The 18,939-nt window shown below is 33.3% G+C and overlaps 1 protein-coding gene across 4 annotated transcripts in view; it reads right to left on the bottom strand.

The window, feature by feature from the left end:
• The window catches only part of NEXN (nexilin F-actin binding protein), a 41,196-nt gene that overhangs the window by 7,647 nt on the left and 14,610 nt on the right, over positions 1-18,939 (bottom strand). The window contains exons 2-10 of one of the 4 annotated variants that reach the window (XM_032494640.1): positions 15,354-15,432; positions 13,748-13,939; positions 13,465-13,543; positions 13,233-13,381; positions 8,866-8,907; positions 7,478-7,675; positions 7,189-7,365; positions 5,406-5,594; positions 2,162-2,359 (exon numbers count right to left, since the gene is read on the bottom strand). In XM_032494640.1, coding sequence (XP_032350531.1) covers positions 2,162-2,359; positions 5,406-5,594; positions 7,189-7,365; positions 7,478-7,675; positions 8,866-8,907; positions 13,233-13,381; positions 13,465-13,543; positions 13,748-13,939; positions 15,354-15,380 — 1,251 coding nt within the window. In that variant the 5' untranslated portion in view covers positions 15,381-15,432. Of the gene's footprint in view, positions 1-2,161; positions 2,360-5,405; positions 5,595-7,188; positions 7,366-7,477; positions 7,676-8,865; positions 8,908-13,232; positions 13,382-13,464; positions 13,544-13,747; positions 13,940-15,353; positions 15,433-18,939 lie in introns of those variants that run through there. The other 3 variants (XM_006186988.3, XM_032494641.1, XM_032494642.1) reach the window with 3 other exon arrangements.

The raw sequence follows: 18,939 nt of genomic DNA, 5'->3' as shown, positions 1-18,939 counted from the left end.
CACACCTTCAGACTCCACTTTTAATTCTAGTTCTCTCGCTATTTCTACCACATCTGCAGTTACTTCCACTCAAGTCTTGAACCTCTCAAAGTCATCCATGAGGGATGGAATCAACTTTTCCCAGATTCCTGTGAATGTTCATACTTTGACCTCTTCCCGTGAATCACAGTATTCTTAATGGCATCTAGAAAGCTGAACCCTTTCCAGAAGGTTTTCAACTGATTTTGCCCAGACCCATCAGAGGAATCACTATCTATAGCAGCTATAGCCTTACAAAATGTATTTCTTCAGTGATAAGACTTGAAAGCCGAAACCCCTCCTTGATCCATGGGCTGCAGAACTGAGGCTGTGTTAGCAGGCGTGAAAACAACAGGAATCTCCTTGGCCATCTCCATCAGAGCTCTTGGGTGACCAGGTGGACTGTCAATGGGCAGTAATATTTTGAAAGGGGTCTTTTTTTCCTTTTGAGCAGTAGGTCTCAATAGTAGGCTTTAAATACTCCGTAATGCACATTGTTAACAGATATGCTATCATCTAAGCTTTGTTGGTCCATTTATAAAGCACAGGCAGAGTGGATTTAACATAATTCTTAAGGGCCCTAGGATTTTCTGAATGGTAAATGAGCACTGGCTTTAACTGGAAGTCACCAGCTGCATTAGCCCCTAACAAGAGACCCAGCCTGGCCTTTGCAGCTTTGAAGCCAGGCATTGACTTCTCTCCAGCTATGAAAGTCCTAGATGGCATCTTTATCCAATACAAGTCTATTTTCTCTACATTGACAATCTGCTTTAGTGTAGTCACCTTCATGGAGGACCTCAGCTAGATCTTCTGGAGAACTGGCTGCAGCTTCCACATCAGCACTTGCTTCACCTTGTACTTCTATGTTATGGCAACGACTTCCTTCCCTAAACCTCATGAACCAACCTCTGCAAGCTTCAAACTTGTCTTCTGCAGCTTCTTCACCTCTCAGCCTTCATAGAATTGAAGAGTTAGGGCCTTGCTCTGGATTAGCCTTTGGCTTAAGGGAATGTTGTGTCTGGTTTGATGGTCTATCCAGACCACTAAAACTTTCTCCACGTCAGCACTAAGGCTGTCCAACTTCCTTAACATTTGTGTGTTCACTAGAGCAGCACTTTTCATTTCCTTCAAGAACTTGTCCTTTGCATTCACATCTTGGCTACCCATCTGGTACAAGAGGCCTAGATTTCATCCAGTCTCAGCTTTTAACATGCCCTCCTCACTAAGCTTAATCATTTCTAGCTTTTAATTTAAAGTGAGAGACATGCAACTCTTCCTTTCACTTGAACACCTAGAGGCCTTTAGTTGGCCTAATTTCAATATTGTTGTGTAAGGGAACAGGTAGGCCCGAGGAGAGGGAGAGACATGAGCAAACAGCCGATCGGTGAAGCAGTCAAAACATATACAACATTCATCAAATAAGTTCACCATCTTATACGGGCGCAGTTCCTAGTGCCCCGAAACAACTACAATAGTAACATCAAAGATCACTGACCACAGATCACTGTAACAAATATAATAATAATGGAAAAGTTTGAAATCTTGCAAGAATTACCAAGATGTGATACAGAAACTCAAAGTGAACAAACGCTGCTGGAAGAATGGCACCAACAGGCACTCCACAAGGGGTGCCGCAGACCTCCAATTTGCAAAAAAACACAGTATCTGCAAAGTGCAATAAAGTAAAGCACAGTAAAATGAGGTGTGCCCGTGAAATGATTCAGAGACTTGCCGAACTGATGTTCCTATGAGTATCCACGGTACTCCTGTAGTTTTTTCTCCTTTTGAATATCGGTTTAATTCGGTCTTGTGGATATATTAAGTTCTGTAGAATGACAGTTCTCAGTCACGATGTAATCACACAATTGTGAGTTATACAGGAAAAGATATTTACTTACGTACAACTGTAATATCTCAGTCACCTGGAGTCTTACATATTTTTCAAACTAGCTGGGAGAGAGCAGAGTTCCAGCAGGCTGGAAAGTGCGCTTAACTATGCTGACAGTGGTACCAAGTGCCTCACAGGAGTATGCTGAGCGTTTATGAGAATAATACTTAGAAAGTTATTGTAAGGTAACACATGTGAAATACTTCCCTTGGTAAGTATTTGTGGACTGTAAATGGATATTTCTTAAAATCTTACCTCTCCCATTTCTTGTCTCAGCTGTTCAAACTCCTGTTTTTCCATCTCTAGCTTATGCTTCCGTTCCTCCTCTGTTCGTCGTCTCTCTTCTTCCATTTTTTGTTTCAGTAATTCCTCAAAATTAATTTCCAGTTTTCCCGGTGTAAGAGACTCTTGAGAAATTGTCTTATACATCTCGGGGGAGTCATCATCTACTACCTATTTAAAATAATTATTTTATCTCTCTTACTAAACAGAGAATATCTCTTGTAGAAACTGATTACTTGAATAGAAAGGTTTCACACTGAACCAAAACCCAAAAATTCTCTTTAAAAGTATAAAACAATAAACAAGGAGGAATTATTAGAAAATATAAGACTAAAGTATTTTATAGTTACAGGGAAAATGGTGACCATCTACTCTCTGTTCAAATGAACACAAATAAACAGTCTGACTTTATACTATAAGCAATTTGAATTAGACATTAAGATGTTCTAATATTGAGAAAACTTTTTAATTGGATTAAAATGAACTCCATTCTGGTAATTAAAACAGAGCATCTCAGTTTAATCATGGTTTTGTCTGAATGAATTAGAGAGCTCATCGTGATCCCTTCATAATCAGGCAAAAATTACTATTAATGCTGCGGTTTTATTGTACTGATTACTGTCAGGCTAATTAAAAATAAACACTAATAGTTAATACTTACAGCTACCAGATGCAATTCTAAGCACTTTACATGCATTGACTTATTTAATCTGTGACACTATGAAGTAGGTGTTATTAATATCCCCATTTCCTAGATGAGGTAACTGAGGCACTGAACAGTAACTTTTCCAAAGTCAACATAAACACTATGTGGAAAAGGTGATTCAAATCTTTAGAAGTTTTTCTAATAAAATTATAAATAACTATTTAGACTACCTTTTTGTAATTTCATGAATTACATGTCTAACTGCCATTTAGTTGTGACCTTGGGGAAGTTACATAGCCTTCCTAAATCTGAGTTTCCTTACCTGCGACAGCTTTCATCAAGCTGTCATGAGAATTAACTAAAGTCTGGAAACATTCTGCAATGTGCCTGACACCATAGTTAGCTCCCAAATGGCAGTCTTCTTATTACAATGTCATTCTCTGTATATAGGCAATCTCTAAATTGCAAACAGAAGCTCTGCTTTTAAATCACTGACTTGGAATACATTTTACTATGAAAGCAATTACCTAATTCTATCCCCTGAAAGTATACACATAAACCTCTTACCTGAACTGTGTCCCTGTGGCTGAAATCGTCACAGGGGAATACGAGAGGCAAAGGGTAATTATTCATTCCAAGTTTTCTATATGACAGGCTTTACCACAGAACCAGTTCAACTCAGAAACAATGTTTATAGGGTCTTACAATCCACAGATTGCAAACAAAATTCTTATTGATATGTGAATTAACTGAGCTATAATATGAAATGATGATACTTGGCTGTGGATAAGAAAACAACATAAATGAAGGGAAAAGCTTGTTTCCTTTTCTGACACAGAAATGTCTCTAAGAAACTAGAGTTAAAGTTTAATGCAGTCTTCCTTCCCTGCACTTTTTCTGCTAGTGAATCATGGAAAAAAATGCAGACTTGACCTAAAAATCTTCCCCCAGGACTGGATTTCCTGATCTTCCCAGGTACTTCTCATCTACCACTTATAAACCAATTAACTCTCCAAAAATCAAGTGCTTTCACAATGTTTGCAGGGTTTCTGTGTAGAAACCATTTGTGAATCAAGGATTACCTAATAATAGACATAAGATAGTTTTAATATGACCTATTCCGCAAACATTTATAGGAAGTTTATTACACTAGAATACAATGCACTGCATGCTGGAGGCAGTCTCAGTCTCCTGGATTGAGAAAGACGGCCATAAGCAACAACATAGCATTAGTACCATGCCAGGGGAGCGCTAAGTACTGTAAGAACACATCAAAGGAACACATCAGGAAAGGCTTCCAGAGGAAATGGAAAATATGAATAGGAGATAGCACAAGGAAAGGAGAGAGAGACATGGTCTATACAGCATTTATGAAATTCCAGATATGAGAGCATAGTATTTTGAAGAAATGGAAGGAAATTTCGTACATCCGGAACAAATGTGGCAAATTAAGGAAGAATCAAGAAATGAAACTGGAGAAATCTACCAGGGCAAGATTATGAAGAAATTTGTTTTAAAATTTTAGTTTTGGATTTTTGCCTAGGGAAAGTAGAAATTTGTTAAGCAAAATAGTAACATAATCAAATTTACTTTTTTTTTTTTAAAGGAAGTCCACTCCTGGTTTTAACAAGGAAGAATGGATTATAGGCAAGAAAGCAAGTTATTTAGGAGTTGGCCTGAGGCAAGAGAAAACAGTGACCTGCATTATAGTAGTGGCGGTGGGAAATGGGGAAAAAAGGATAAATTTTTAGAATGATATGAGGAATGAGGCTTAGTGAATGACTGGAATGTGAGGCATGAATGAGATGGAGGTGTTTAAGGCTCTCAAGTTTCTGATCTGCGCATCTGCTGAAGCCACACAGACACTTGGATATATGTGTCTGAAGCTCACCCAGAGAAAACTACATCATGATGTTGCTGACGCCAATTAAAATGTTTCAAGAAAGGGATACACCGTTCACATGTCAACTTACTTAAAAATAAAGCTTATCAGATAACTGTGCATTTTACAAACATTAAAATGGTATAAGAAGTATAATTTTGTAACAGAGTTAAGTTTAGTAGCAATATCCAGAAGTGACTGTAAGCATTTTGGAGAGTTAAATAATCTTGATTAAACGCCTTTGGTCATTTACTATATCCTGGATGGGATAGAAACTGAAAAAAAAAAAAAAAAGAAGAAAAGGAAGGAAGATGGGAGGAAGGGAAGGACGAAATATGGGAAGGGAGAAGAGAATGGAGAGGAGGGAAGGAACGGTGGTGGGGGTAGAAATCCCACCACCCCCACCTCCTTGCTTAACACTTAGTTCTGGAAAACGTATCTTCCCAGAGAAGGAAGTTAATACACACTCCTCTATGCCAGGCATAGCAATTTATCAGAACGTTCTCAAAACTATATTAAAGCAAATATAAATGGTGTTATGCCAAAGGAGATTTTAAAACTTATATGCTATCCCTATTTTTGGCATAAATTCCAGAAATAATAGAGTATTCCCCAAAGCTGAATGATTTCACAACATACTCTAAAAAAGCTGACTCCTAATGGCCTTCTCCAGTTACATTCTGTCTTACCATGCTTCTCCTTGCTTCAGCAAATGCCTTCTTTTCTTCCTCTATTCTTCTCCTGGCTTCTTCTTCTGCTTTCCTTTTTTCATCTTCTCTCCTCTGTCTTTCTATTTCTTCGAAACTGAGCTTGAGTTTACCAGGGCGGTATGCTTTAAAAATGTTTTCTGTGTCTTGGTTTTCCTCCTCTTCATTTACCTAACCAAGAAACAACTCATGACTACTTGAGATTCATCAAAGACAGGAATGAATTATCAATCAAAAGGCCCAGACTCAGCCACCCCACACAGGAATGTTTCTTTGCCAAAATCTCCTTCCTTCAGAATATCCTGTATGATTAAAAAAATCAGATTTGGAGAAGTTCCAAATAAAGATGTACGCAAGTTAAATAAAACTTCTCAAGCAAGCCAACTTTTTAAACAGATAAGATGAAATGTTTAAAATTTTTAAGAAGTCATTTAAAAGTTTTATTAAACATTAACTCTCCCAGAACAAACATAAAACGTGTGTGTGTGTGTGTGTGTGTGTGTGTGTGTGTGTGTATGAAACTGAGGGTCAAGTATACATACCCAGTCTCTTAGAGGGTAAAATAAAGTTCTCATTCTGTACTTTTCATGGATTTTTTTACTATGAACTATGGTTACTAAACATAATATTATCTAGAACTATTTTATATACAATTCAAATTTTATGATTTTATAATTAAAATTCTAATGTAATAATACTAAATTAAATTAATTACTCACATTTATAATTTGATTAATTAATGATATTTCTATTCCTTTTCACTAAATTAACTACTAGTGATATCTAAAATGTGTAGGTATTATCCAACTATAATTACCCCAAAATAATAACATTTTCAAACAAATATGCAGAAAATTAAAATTTTGGAGATATAGTCCTTAGAACATCATTAATGAAAGTTAATTAAGAAATTCTGAAAGCTTAAAAAAATTACAGATGTTCCATTCTTAAATTCTTGCAATGAAATTTGGAATCAGTGTTTTCTTATTTCAATTTTATTTGCTATTGTTAAATCTATTACTATAATAATAGCAGTTACCATTTTTAAAGCACTTATTATATACCAGATACCACTTAACTGCTTTCTGTATTAAATCACTTAATGATTTAAGAAGTAGGCACAATTATTTTCACCATTTTACAAATAAAAAAACTAAACTAAGACAGAGAGAGGTTAAATAACTTGTTCATGGATACACACTTAATAAATGATAGATAACTGAATCCAGGCAGTCTGGCTCTAAAATCCATGCTCTTGACCACTTAGACTATATACATTTACATATATCTATACACATATATATTGAAACTAAGTGTACACTTACACGATAGACTTGAAAGTGTGCTGCACCCTGCTATTAAACACATTGCAGGCTGAACTAACAGATGAAGAGAAACCAGGTTGGTTGAATAATTATTTTGCATATTTATAATTAATAAAAATGAAAATTTGAAACATATTAGGTAAAATGTCCCAAAAAAGAAACTAGAAGATAATATGGATGTATTTCATATATGGGATATGTACACAGTTTCAAAATGACATCCTTGGATATAGAAAATTTCCTTAAATTTATAGCAATGAACCTTATCTAAAGCCAGCCATCTTCCCTTAATATTAAATGTTCTATATATATCATTTATATAATATACAATAATTATACATACAATTTATAAAATATAATAATGTATAAATGTTATATATCATTGTATTATTATATATACTACCATATATATAAATGTTACATATATATGTTTGTTTTACCATTTGTCGCCGTGCTTCTTCAAAAGCACGCTTCTCTTCTTCTAAACGTTTTCTTGCTTCCTCCTCAGCTTGCTTCCTTCGATGTTCTTGTCTTTGTCTTTCCAATTCTTCAAAAGTCAGTTTCAATTTTCCAGGAAAAAGTGATTCTTTTTTTGCCTCACTTTCCAGGTCATCATCCTATGAAAACATAATGAAACCCACCTATTAATCATAAAGGGACATGCTGCTAACCAACTTAACTGCTTTTTTTTATTCTTTACCAAAAAAAAAAAAAAAAAAAAAACCTTACCATGACCAATGAAAGACATGTCGCTTCCTTGAGAGATCGACGTTGTTCTTCATGTCTTATTCTTTTATCTTCTTCACACTTGACCCTTTCTTTTAATTCTTGTTCTTTTTCTAGATCTTCGAAATTCTTTTTTATTTTTCCAGATGTTTTGTGTGATTTGACAGGTACTACTGTTATAAGTAGTGAATCATCTCCTTCCTAAATTATAAAACAGATAATTAGCATATTTCTCCCTAATCAAAATTTAGGTCTCGTGAGATTTTACTTCCATCATTGGTGAATTTCATTACACTGTCATCAATGTTATGATGAACAAAATTTTGGGGTTTTTTTTTTTTTTTTTCAGATTTCTGTTAAATAGCTTTCTCTGAACTCACTGTACATTATGAGTTAATCTTATTGAAATCCATTTCTGACAAGATTCAAGAAGCATCTTTCTTCCTAGAAGTTGGTGTTAATATAGCTGTTTATATAACACTGCGTGACATTATCTGGATTTAGCTATCCGTGCACTAATCCCACAAAAGGTACTGTGCATGTGAGTGTACTCTAAATCAATTTGATGGTGGATGGATTCAGTTTAAACACAGAAGGTTTCTGTATATGATTTTTCTCTCCATGCAAGTTTTTAAATACTTAATAAAACTAACATTTAGTGAGAAAAAAACAGCATTTCCAAATGACTTAGAAAATATATTACAGACAAAAGTCTTTGGCATTTGGTCTTATTCAAATATTCTTAAACTTGTTTTTAAAATCATTTTAATTAGTTCTATTATGTAATCTATTATTGCCTCTGAACTTTTTTCAAAAACGAAGTGAAGAGTTATGTAACACATGCCCCTAAAATAAAACTGCTTCCAATTAATGTGGCTGTAGTTCTAGGCACACCATCAAATTGATTGCTCTTTAACTTTCTCTGTTAGATAAAAAGAGAAAAGTAAAGTTTTCGTGGTTGTTGAACAGTCTTTCATGGTAATAGATATTGCACTCTCTGCTGGTGTTTGATAACCAGCAGACATCAGGAGCTCTGGGGGAAGAAGACAAATGACGAAAAGAAAATGCCTTTTTTAAATGTTAGCTTTCAACAATCTCAACTATTAGAGCAGTTCAAGAAATATAGTCTTGGCAGAGTATCTCAAACTGAGACTTGTGTCTCTAATCTAACCATGAAAGCAAAAAACATACTTTTCTTTAAAAACACTAAGCTATAGTGATTGGAAGTGCAAAAGTATCATCTTGCTTTGCAAAATATTTTTGCCCTTTTGTTGTTGTTGTTGCTATATCTATAATTAAAAGAGTAAAACTTTCAACTTTTTTAATCGAAAGATTATTTGTGAACCAGATAATTTTCAGTGAGCGTTTCATTAAAGGAAACATCCATTTACCTCTGATGCTGGTTCAGTTCCCGTATTGTTTATGTCCTCAATCTATTGAATGAGAATTTCATATCATTACATTACATCAGGTTTCTGCTTTTTGCTTTTAAACATACAACTGAAAAGTGATTTAGTTGTGATTTATGGTAAATTTTCAAAGGTTCGAATTTTGGAAATATTTTTGTGTTGCTCCATGTTGGCCAATTAGGTCCTTTTAAATTATGTCCTTTTAGAACCTTATACTAATTTTTGCATTTTGATACCAATATCAATATCGAGGGAACAAAATATTAAGAAAAAATTAAAATAAGGCCTACCTTTGTAATTCTGGAATTTGAATAATGGACCAAACTCTTACAACCTGGCTGTGAGCTTACAAGCAGCAGTTATTAATTAAATAAGCAATTTAAACTGAGACACAGAAACATTTTTCCATTCTCCGTCTCTGCCACAGCAAAAGGAAAACCTATCATTAACAAATAATCATCACGACTATATTTTACAATATAAATACATGGCAAAAATGTAACTGACACAATAATAAAGTACAGTGAAAGGTACAGGCCTTCACGTTAGTCTTAATTGTCTGCTCTATATTTTGACCAGATCTATGTAGGAAAGGCCCTCATTCAAACGGCCCGAGCTCAATTTGTCCATTACTCAAAAGAAACATCATTAGGTTAGCCTGAGGGGCAGGCTGATGTACATAACAAAGTGAGAAATGACAGAAAAGTGATTTAAATAATGCAGTGTTTGAGATTGCAGGAAAAGGAAACATCAGCAATGCAAAAATGGGAGGAGTTAGAAAGTAAAAATTCAGATTGTTTATAGTTTTAACTTGATTCTTAACACCAATGAAAGGTCTGGAAGTACTTTGTTCCTCACTCAGCCTCGGGGAACTCTGTTGTACTGAGGATCATACTAGCAACTGGGCTGGCTGAGTCCCTGCTCTCTCATCATCCCACGTGTCTATATTCTGTCACAGAAGAAATAATACATTTATCAAGATACCACATTTTTTGAAAAATAAATTATTCTGAATAAATCATTTATTAAAAATAAATCTATTTTATATTTCGGTAGTTTATTTTTAACAGTTTTGCTCAGAATGATTTGCTTTGTCAGAGAACTATTACATGGATTTGCTGGGTAAATGGCGAAGGTTTTATAATGCTATACTATGAAAAATTTGAATGAATCTATAATAAAATGATTATAAAATTATTTCCCTTCAAAAGAGTGCTAACAATTCCTCTAAAATCATGTTAATCTCTCAATAAAAAGTTCTAAGAGGTATGGTGCAAAGCCAGACATTGAAACTATAGGGAAGAATAATTCTAAAATTTTTAACCCCAAATTTCTTTTTCTTGCAGCTACAACCTTCTCAATTTTTATTTGCTTACAGTAGATCATATACTATATTTGAAGGAGTTTTTCTTTGGTTGGTTGTGTGTTTTTTGGTTCTGTGGGTTTTTTCCTTGTTTTTTTTTTTTTTGTTTTTTTTTTTTTGCTCATTTTAAACCATTATCAAAACAAAAGAAGAAATTGTTTTCCATTGGCTATTTTAATAAATTTTTTATCTTTATTTTTCGGAAGAGGTACTGGGGATTGAACCCAGGACCTCACGCATGCTAAGCATGCGCTCTACCACTGAGCTATATCCATCCCCCTCCATCCAGTTTTAACAAATAAGGAAAAAGATGAATTTGTCTAAGTGGCCATGGTGTCAGTACATTCACAGAGAACTGAGACATTCCGTTCAATTATAGTGTTAGCTTTCAGAAGCTACCATTGAAGAGCTGCTTCCAAACTATTTCTTTTGAGAAAACTCCTTTTGCTCCTTCCCCAACATCCTTTCTCGTCTTTCTTTACAACATCTCAGTCCCCCACCTGTAACTTCTCTTTTTCTAAATTGACAGATGTTAACCTTGCCCATAAAAGTATCCTCAAAGATAACCAGATTATACCAAATACAGATTCTCCCTCAAATTTTATTGGTCTTTTGACTCCAACATCGAGTGTATGAAGTACACCTATTTTTAATTCATTATAATATCCTAGAACCTCAGAACTGCTAATTATCTTGAACGTTTCTCAGATATCCATCTAACTCAGGAATTACTTCTACAGCATTCTTGAATATGGATTTGTACAAGAAGAGTTTTCAAATAAATATAAAGCCTCTTCTTGATGACCTACATGATGCTTTACTTCTTATATTCAAAGATACATTAAATTTTATTAGACTTAAGTGAAAAATGTTCTTACTTAGGTTTTAAAATTGCTTTCCATATTTGCGAGATGAAATTACTATTAATAGTTTATTTTGCTCTACCTACATAGTCTCAAAGAATTTAATAGGCCAAAAATTTCATTAACCAAGTTTCTATGGCACTCTGCCATGTAGGGTTACTAAAAGAAACTGGGTTGTTAAAGAAACTGGTTCTTTCTCATGCTTAGATTTTGTTTCCATCTCTCTCAGTATCCTATGTCTTCATCATACTCAAATTTACCTCTTCAACACAGACATATTTTCTCTTTGTGAAACCACTGCCTCCTTATTCAGTTCTTGGGGTTGTAGTGGGTCTTCAAATCTAGTATAAAATCAGTGCTTTTTGGAAAAAGATAAGACTTAAAAGAAGTAGACTAACTCCATGTGCAAACCAACTATTTCCTGCCAAACACCATATATTTTAATATAATTTGATTACCTTATTTTATAATTTATATTATAAGTATAATTACAAATCACAGTGATATGTTTTATACTTATAATATGTAACCTAAAATGTTCATTTATTATAATTGTATTCCCTTGTGAAATTTTTGCTTCAAAATGAATACTGATCTTTGACAACTGGAGGTGACAGAGGTAAAGCATACCTTCCTTTCTTCAGATAAAGAGGTACAAAGTAATACAATACAGGAAATTCCAGTTCTTTCCTGTAATTCATCTGGCATGTGACATTATTTGCCACCATACAAAAGGCTATTTGTGCCACAGAAGTGGTTATTTGCCAAGTCAGGATAAATAAATTTCTTTGACGTGCAAATATGGCATATGCTTTGCCCTCTTTGTCACTTTTTTTTTTTCCAGAAAGGTAGTAGAAACTGAAAGAAGCACAGCAAACAGATTTAAGGCACTTAAAGAGCAGGCAAAAAAGAGCCAAGAAAAAAACAGTTTTTCAAGAGACAATAAACTGTGAAGACTATGTTAGAATAGTTATTAAAATATTGATAAGAGGAGGAGAAACTGAAACGGTTTCATGACATCTGATCTATATGTACTACTATTGAGGTGAAACACTCATTTACAGCCCACTTACTTTGCACCAGGCACTACTAAGTGCTTTGCATTTATTAACTCATATAATCTTATACAAAACTCTGAGATAAATACCATTATTGTCTCATTAAGCCCAATACATTGATCAATGCAGACCAGGTTAAAAGTGCATAAAGAATAAAACTGTCTTCTGTCATTTTTTTCAACTCTTTGAGTACAGATCATTTATAACATAAAATAAATATCGATCTGTTAAAGAAATTTTTGTGACTTTGGGTCACTTCTTTACTCAACAAAATGTAATTATGACTATTAAAATTTCAAATTTCTGTATCATTATAATCATTAATCATTTTGAGACACTAGCTTTTTCTGGAAATTAGATCAGATTCTTGAGTATTTTAAAATACTTACCAGCCTCTTAGTTCTCATGCTCTGAGCTAAAATATATGAGAATTCTAAGTTCATTAAGAGATTATATAAAATCATAGTAATATAATGTTTTTCTCCAATTTGTCCTCTGCAGCTACGTGCCTCAGGAATGGCGATACTGAGGAAATGACTGTCACACATTTCCCCCTCTCCCCAAATTGCAAAAAAATTTAAGTGAGCTAATAATACCATTACTGAATAAAATGTGATTTTATTTGTTTCAAATTATTGATTAGGAAGATATCTGAATTATGCCCTAGTGTTTGGTTATAAGTATTTTCTGATTGCTGTTCAAAGAGCAGTATTTTGTTACATGCTTGTGGATAGTTTGTGTATGAAATTGTCTTACAGCTTCATAAAATTCTCTAATGTGTCAAGAAAAATAAGGAATGTGGACAATATAAGGAATGTGAACAGAATAATAAGATGGTATATAACAAAAGCATCTCGGTATTCAACCTTGAAATAGGCACGTTCTGCCCTCATCCTTCTAGTCATTTGATGTTAAATAGTTGTGCTTATGACCTTATTTTCACGTTAGCTACTATTTAAGAGGTTTCCTTTATATTAAAATGTTTTGATTAGGCAACATACTGATTAGTTTTACTCTGTACAATTGGTTGCTGAAGTAAATGCCAACATAATATGCAGTGTATACCTGCTCGGCCCTTTTTGCTAATTCACGTTGTATCTTCCTTTTTTCTAACATATCCTGCTCAATCCGGCGTTTTCGTTCCTCCTCCGTTCTCTTCCTTTGTTCTTCTTGTCTTTGTTTCTCCATTTCAGCAAATTTACCTTTAACAGTTCCTAAGAACATATGAAACATGTTTGATATTTTGCTGTTTCCTTTTTTGCAATTTTATTTATAATTTACCCCTCAAATGTCTTACCTGTTAGCTTTGGGACATAAGCCTTTTCTACTTTTGAAGATCCCTCTTCCTCACCATCAGAAGCAAGCATTTCTTTAATCTAAATGGTTAAATAAATGAATATGAACATGTCCAAATTTTATACTAAATCATATTATATGCAGAGTTTGAACTTAGCTTATAAACACAGAAAATATCTTAATTATACTTAATATAAAACTTGGTTAATGTGAATAATAAATAAAATGTAAATTTAAAAGATGAAAACAAATATTTACACAAGAATAAAATAAAATAAAATAACCTCCTGCTTTCTCCTGTTCCATTCTCTCTCTCTAATATATTGTTCTTTTCTTCTTTGCTTTTCGTCTCTAGATCTCCTTTGATTTCTTTCTTCCCTGGCCCTCTGCATGGCTTCAAACTTATCCTTTACATCACCCTTGCCAAGTTTTGGTACATAGGATTTTGGTACAGGTTTAGATGAAGAAAGCAGAATCTTCGTTAGAAGAAAATAAAGAGAAGAAAGTTAAAAAAAATAAGATAGAAAGAAATTAGATAAAGACAGATTAGAACAAGCAATATAAGAAATATTTATTGAAACAGAATATAGAAATGAGTTTGAAACATTTATATCATCAGAATCTGATTACTTTCTAAAGTCTAAGCATGAAAGATGAAATTACAGAAAATGAGAATAAAAATTTTATTAATATATAGCAAAGAAGTCCCATTTTGTAGGTATGTTACACTGAAGCTGAAGGCTAGTAAAATATAAAAACTGATTACTGGACTCTAATTTAAAACAACCTGTATTTTATTGTCTTACTTCATTGTTAAAGATTCAGATTTTGCATCGTTCTCTTAAAAGATACCAAGACTAATTTTAATAAATTAGATGAAGTTGAATGCAAAGCAAGAAGTTTAAGCCTCATTTACATAATGTTCTTGCCTGTCTCCATATCAAATACTGAGCAAAACTGAAGGGTCTTTACTTCTCAGTTGTGGCTAAGGTGAGCCAGGGACTTTGCGCACAAGCAGGGATTTTTGTCATTACCACTGCTGTACCGTTCACCTAGAACTTCTTTAAACCAATATTAAAAACGTAACATAAGAATGCTGTATCATTCCAAGTAGGATAAACTCTAAGAGAAAAATATCCAAATGACAAAAGAGCTTTCCAAAGAAGGAGGAATCTACTAAAAGACTGGAGAAAAAAAATTTCCCTCCATTCTGAAACCAGGAAAGCAAATTATTTTCTTCTTTTTGAAAATTAAGCTGATCTCTAAAAGAAGTTTCAGTAAATAAAACTTCATCGCCTCAGAACACCAAATCCTTTCCCCTAGTGATAAATTGTTTAATTAATCTGCGGCATACCCAGCCTCTATTTTATTTTCTACTTATCGTGTCATTGGCCATTTAAAGTTTTTTAAAGTTTATAATTTTGGGGTATCAGCAACTGAACTCTTCTTACTACAACTCTCAGTAACTACAGCCAAGAACCAGAAAAAGGCTAAGAGAAGTTTCACTGCAGCTGCTGAAAGAAGTGCCTAAGAAGGACCCTCACCTGAGAGTGAATTATTTCTTTCTCCTAAAAGTAGACGTCAAATCCAGTTTTTTTTTAAATGCTGAAAAAGTAACTTCTAAGGTTTATCAAGATATTAGAAGTCTACTCAAGATGCTAGCCATCACGTCTACTTCACTATCATTCACAAAATTTAATAATCATGTTTCCTAGATAAGAATCCAAATGAAACTACTGGGTCCAAGAGCAGCCTGTGAATTTTATCTCTTCTAATGTTTTACATCTTGACACTGTTACTACCGTATATGACCTTCCTACCACACAGCGGCCCTTTCAAAAGCATTTCTACAGTCAACCCTCCGATTCCCCCATTTTTTTTTTAACTTACCTCAGCCTTTTGGGAAATATCATTCATGTTTGCTCTATGTGGTCTTGGGATGATTATGAAGCTCTGTAATTTTCTGCACCTGAAAAAAATATATTAGTATTGAATAAGAATTTCTTAATTTTTAAATAGGCTATATATTTTTACAAAGAGAAATAGCACCTTAATTTCTCCTCAAAAACTACTGACATAATCCAGGCAGTTAATAAATCATGATAACGCTCAGCCCCTTTTACTAAGAGTCAGGATACAGAAGGTACCATGTACATGGTGTTAAAAAATCCTTGTAAGTTCATGGCCCAAAGGAGCTTAGTGGACATACCAAGGGCCCTTGCAAAGAACCTGTATTCTGCAGTTGTTGGGTGTATTATTCTGTAAATATCAACCAGGTCAAGGTGGTTGATCATGTTATTTCTATGTCTTTACAGAAAAAAAAAATGTTTTGGCCTAGTTCCATCAGTCTTCAGTTATGTGCTATTTCTTCCTTTAATTCTGTCATCTTTGTTTCATGTCACTTCAAACTTTTAAAAATACATGTACATTATGATTATAATATCTTCTTTTTGAATTGGCCCTTTCATCAGTGTGAAACTTCCCTCTTCTTATCTCATTGTCTTCAAGTTACCTGATACAAAAATAGCTACCATATCAAATTTCTTAAGTTTAGTTTGCATGGTATATAATTTTCTAGCCATTTATTTTCAACCTATCTATGCCTTTATATGTACAGTACATCTCTTGGACACAGCATATAATAGGATCTTGCTTTTTAAAAAAAATCAATTCTGACAATACCTGTCTTTTAATGCGGTATTTAGTCCATTAACAGTTAATGTGATTATTTATGTGAATGGACTTAAGTCTATTCTTATTTGGTTGGTTTTTTTGTTGTTGTTTTCCTATTTGTTTCTTGTTTGCCCCTCCTTTTTTTGATCCTCTATTACTCTTTTCCTGACTACTTCTGTTTTAATTGAACAATTTTTAGAATTTTATTTTAATTTATCTGTTGGCTTTAACAATTTTTTAAACAGCTTTACTAAGGTATAATAGGTATACAAAAACCTATACTTTTTTAAAGTGCAAAATTTGGTAAGTTCTGACATATGTCATGAACCCATGACACCATCACTACAATCAAGATATGAATATATACATTACCCCTAGAAGTTTTCTGAGACCTCCTTACCTCCCTTCTCTTCTTGCCTTTCCCACCTTCATCCCTAGGCAGATATGCTGTCACTGTAGATTAGTTTAAACTTTCTATAAATGGAATCATGTAGAATGTACTATCTGTCTTTTTTCACCCTGTGTAGTTACTTTGAGATTCATCCATGTTGTCACATATATCAACAGTTCATTTCTTTTTATCACTGAACATTACTCCATTGTATAAATATATGACAGTTTGTTAACCATTCATCTGTGGATGGACATTTAGGTTGTTTCCAGTTACTATTACAAACAAAGCTGCTATGAATATTCACGTACAAGTCTTTGTGAGGACATATGCTTTTTCAATTTCCTTGGCTAAATAAAGTATAATGGCTAGGCCTTGAGGTAAATGTATGTTTAATTTTTAAGAAACTGTCAAGCTGTTTTCTGAGTGGTTGTACCGTCTTATCTTCCCACCAATAGTGTATGAGTTATACTTTATTTACATCTTCAACCACACTTGGTATGGTCTAATTTTAGACATTCTAAAAGTGTGTAGTGACATCACGTTATGGTTTTAATTAACATTCCCCTAATAACTAGTAATATTGAATATCTTTTCATATGTTTCTTTTCTATCTGTAAATATTCTTTGGTGGAAGTTTCTGTTCAAATCTTTCACCCATTTTATTACCTGGTTGTTTGTTTTCCCATTATAAAGTCTGAGCACACTTACACATTCTGGATACAAGACCTATATCAGATATATGAATAGAAAAGACTTTCTCTCAGTCTTTGGCTTGTCTTTTCATTTTCTTAACAGTGTCTTTTGAAGAGCAGAAGTTTGTCATTTTGATAAAGCCCATTTTATCAATTTTTTCTTTTATGGATTGCTTTTGGGGTTGTACTGTATTTATGCCAATAAATATCCCACAACAAACTTATCCTACAATTTCTTCTCCAAGTTTTGTAGTTTTAGGTTTTGCATTTAGGTCTTCAATCCATTTTGAGTTAATTTTTGTCTATGGTGCAATTTTTTTTTTCGCATATGGAAGAACAATTTTTCCAGGGCCATTTATTGAAAAAAAGTATCTTTTCTCCACTGAAATGCTTTTGCACCCTTGTCAAAAATTAATTGACCATACATATGTGGGTCTATTTTTGGACCCTCCATTCTGTTCCATCAATCTATTTGTCTCTCTTGATGCCAATAACATAGTTTGTTTTTAACTATAGTCACCACACCACAATCTTGATTGGTGTACTTTATAATAAGCCTTGAAAAGGGTAGTGTAACTTTGACTCAGTTCTTTTTCAAAGTTGCTTTGGCTATTCTAAGGCTTTTGTATTCACATACAAATTTTAGAATCAGATTGTCAATTTCTGTAAAAAGCCTGCTGAGATTTTGATTGGGATTGCAATGAAATCTTGTAGGTGGATTTGGGGAGAATTCACATCTTGATAATGTTGAGTCTTCTGATCTATGAAAACAGTGCCTCTCTCAATTTAGTTAAATCTTCTATAATTTTTTTTCTCAGAAATATTTTGTAGTTTTCAGTGTGCAGATCTTTGACATCTTCTGTGAGATCTATCCCTAAATAATTTCATTTGTTGATGCTATGTAAATATGTTTTTAAGATTTCAACTGATGATTTTTTTGTTGCTAGTTTATAAAAATATAATTTATTTTTGTATTCTGATCCTATATGCTGCTACCCTGTTAAAGTAATTAATTACTTTATTGTTGATTCCATGAGATTTTCTACATAGACGATTATATCATCTGTGAACACAGTTCTAATTTTTACTTTCCAATCTGGATGTCTTTTGTTTCTTTTTCTGGCTTGACTTGTACTAGCTAGACCCTGTAATACAATGTAAGATAGAAGCAGTGAGAGCAGACATCTTTGCCTTGTTCCTGATCTTAGGTGAACAATGTTCAGTCTTTCAACATTAAGTATGATTTTAGCTGTAGATTTTTCTTAAATGCCCTATATCAGATTAAGTTATTTTCTATTCCTATTGTGCTGGAGTAATTTCAGGAATAGATATTGGATTTAATACAATGCTTTTTCTGTGCCTGTTGAGATAATTATATGGTTTTTCTTTTTATTATGGTGAATTACATTAATTTATTTTCAAATGTTAAATCAACTTTATATTCCTAGGATAAACTTCATTTAGTCATGATGTATTATCCTTTTAACATGTTGATAATTCAATTTGATAAAATTTTGTTAAAAAGCTTTGCATCCATGTTTATAAGGCATTATTTTCTTGTAATGTCTGCTTTTTTTTTAATTGAAGTATAGTCAGTTACAATGTGTCGATTTCTGGTGTACTGCATATTGTCCGAGTCATGCATATATATTTACATATATTCATTTTCATATTCCTTTTATTCAAGGTTATTACAAGATATTGAATATAGTTCCCC

The sequence above is a fragment of the Camelus ferus genome, chromosome 13 (genome assembly GCF_009834535.1).
Source record: "Camelus ferus isolate YT-003-E chromosome 13, BCGSAC_Cfer_1.0, whole genome shotgun sequence".
NCBI classification, from domain to species: Eukaryota; Metazoa; Chordata; class Mammalia; order Artiodactyla; family Camelidae; genus Camelus; species Camelus ferus.
Note: the sequence above shows the minus strand (reverse complement) of the source record. Positions and strands in the feature narration are given on the sequence as shown.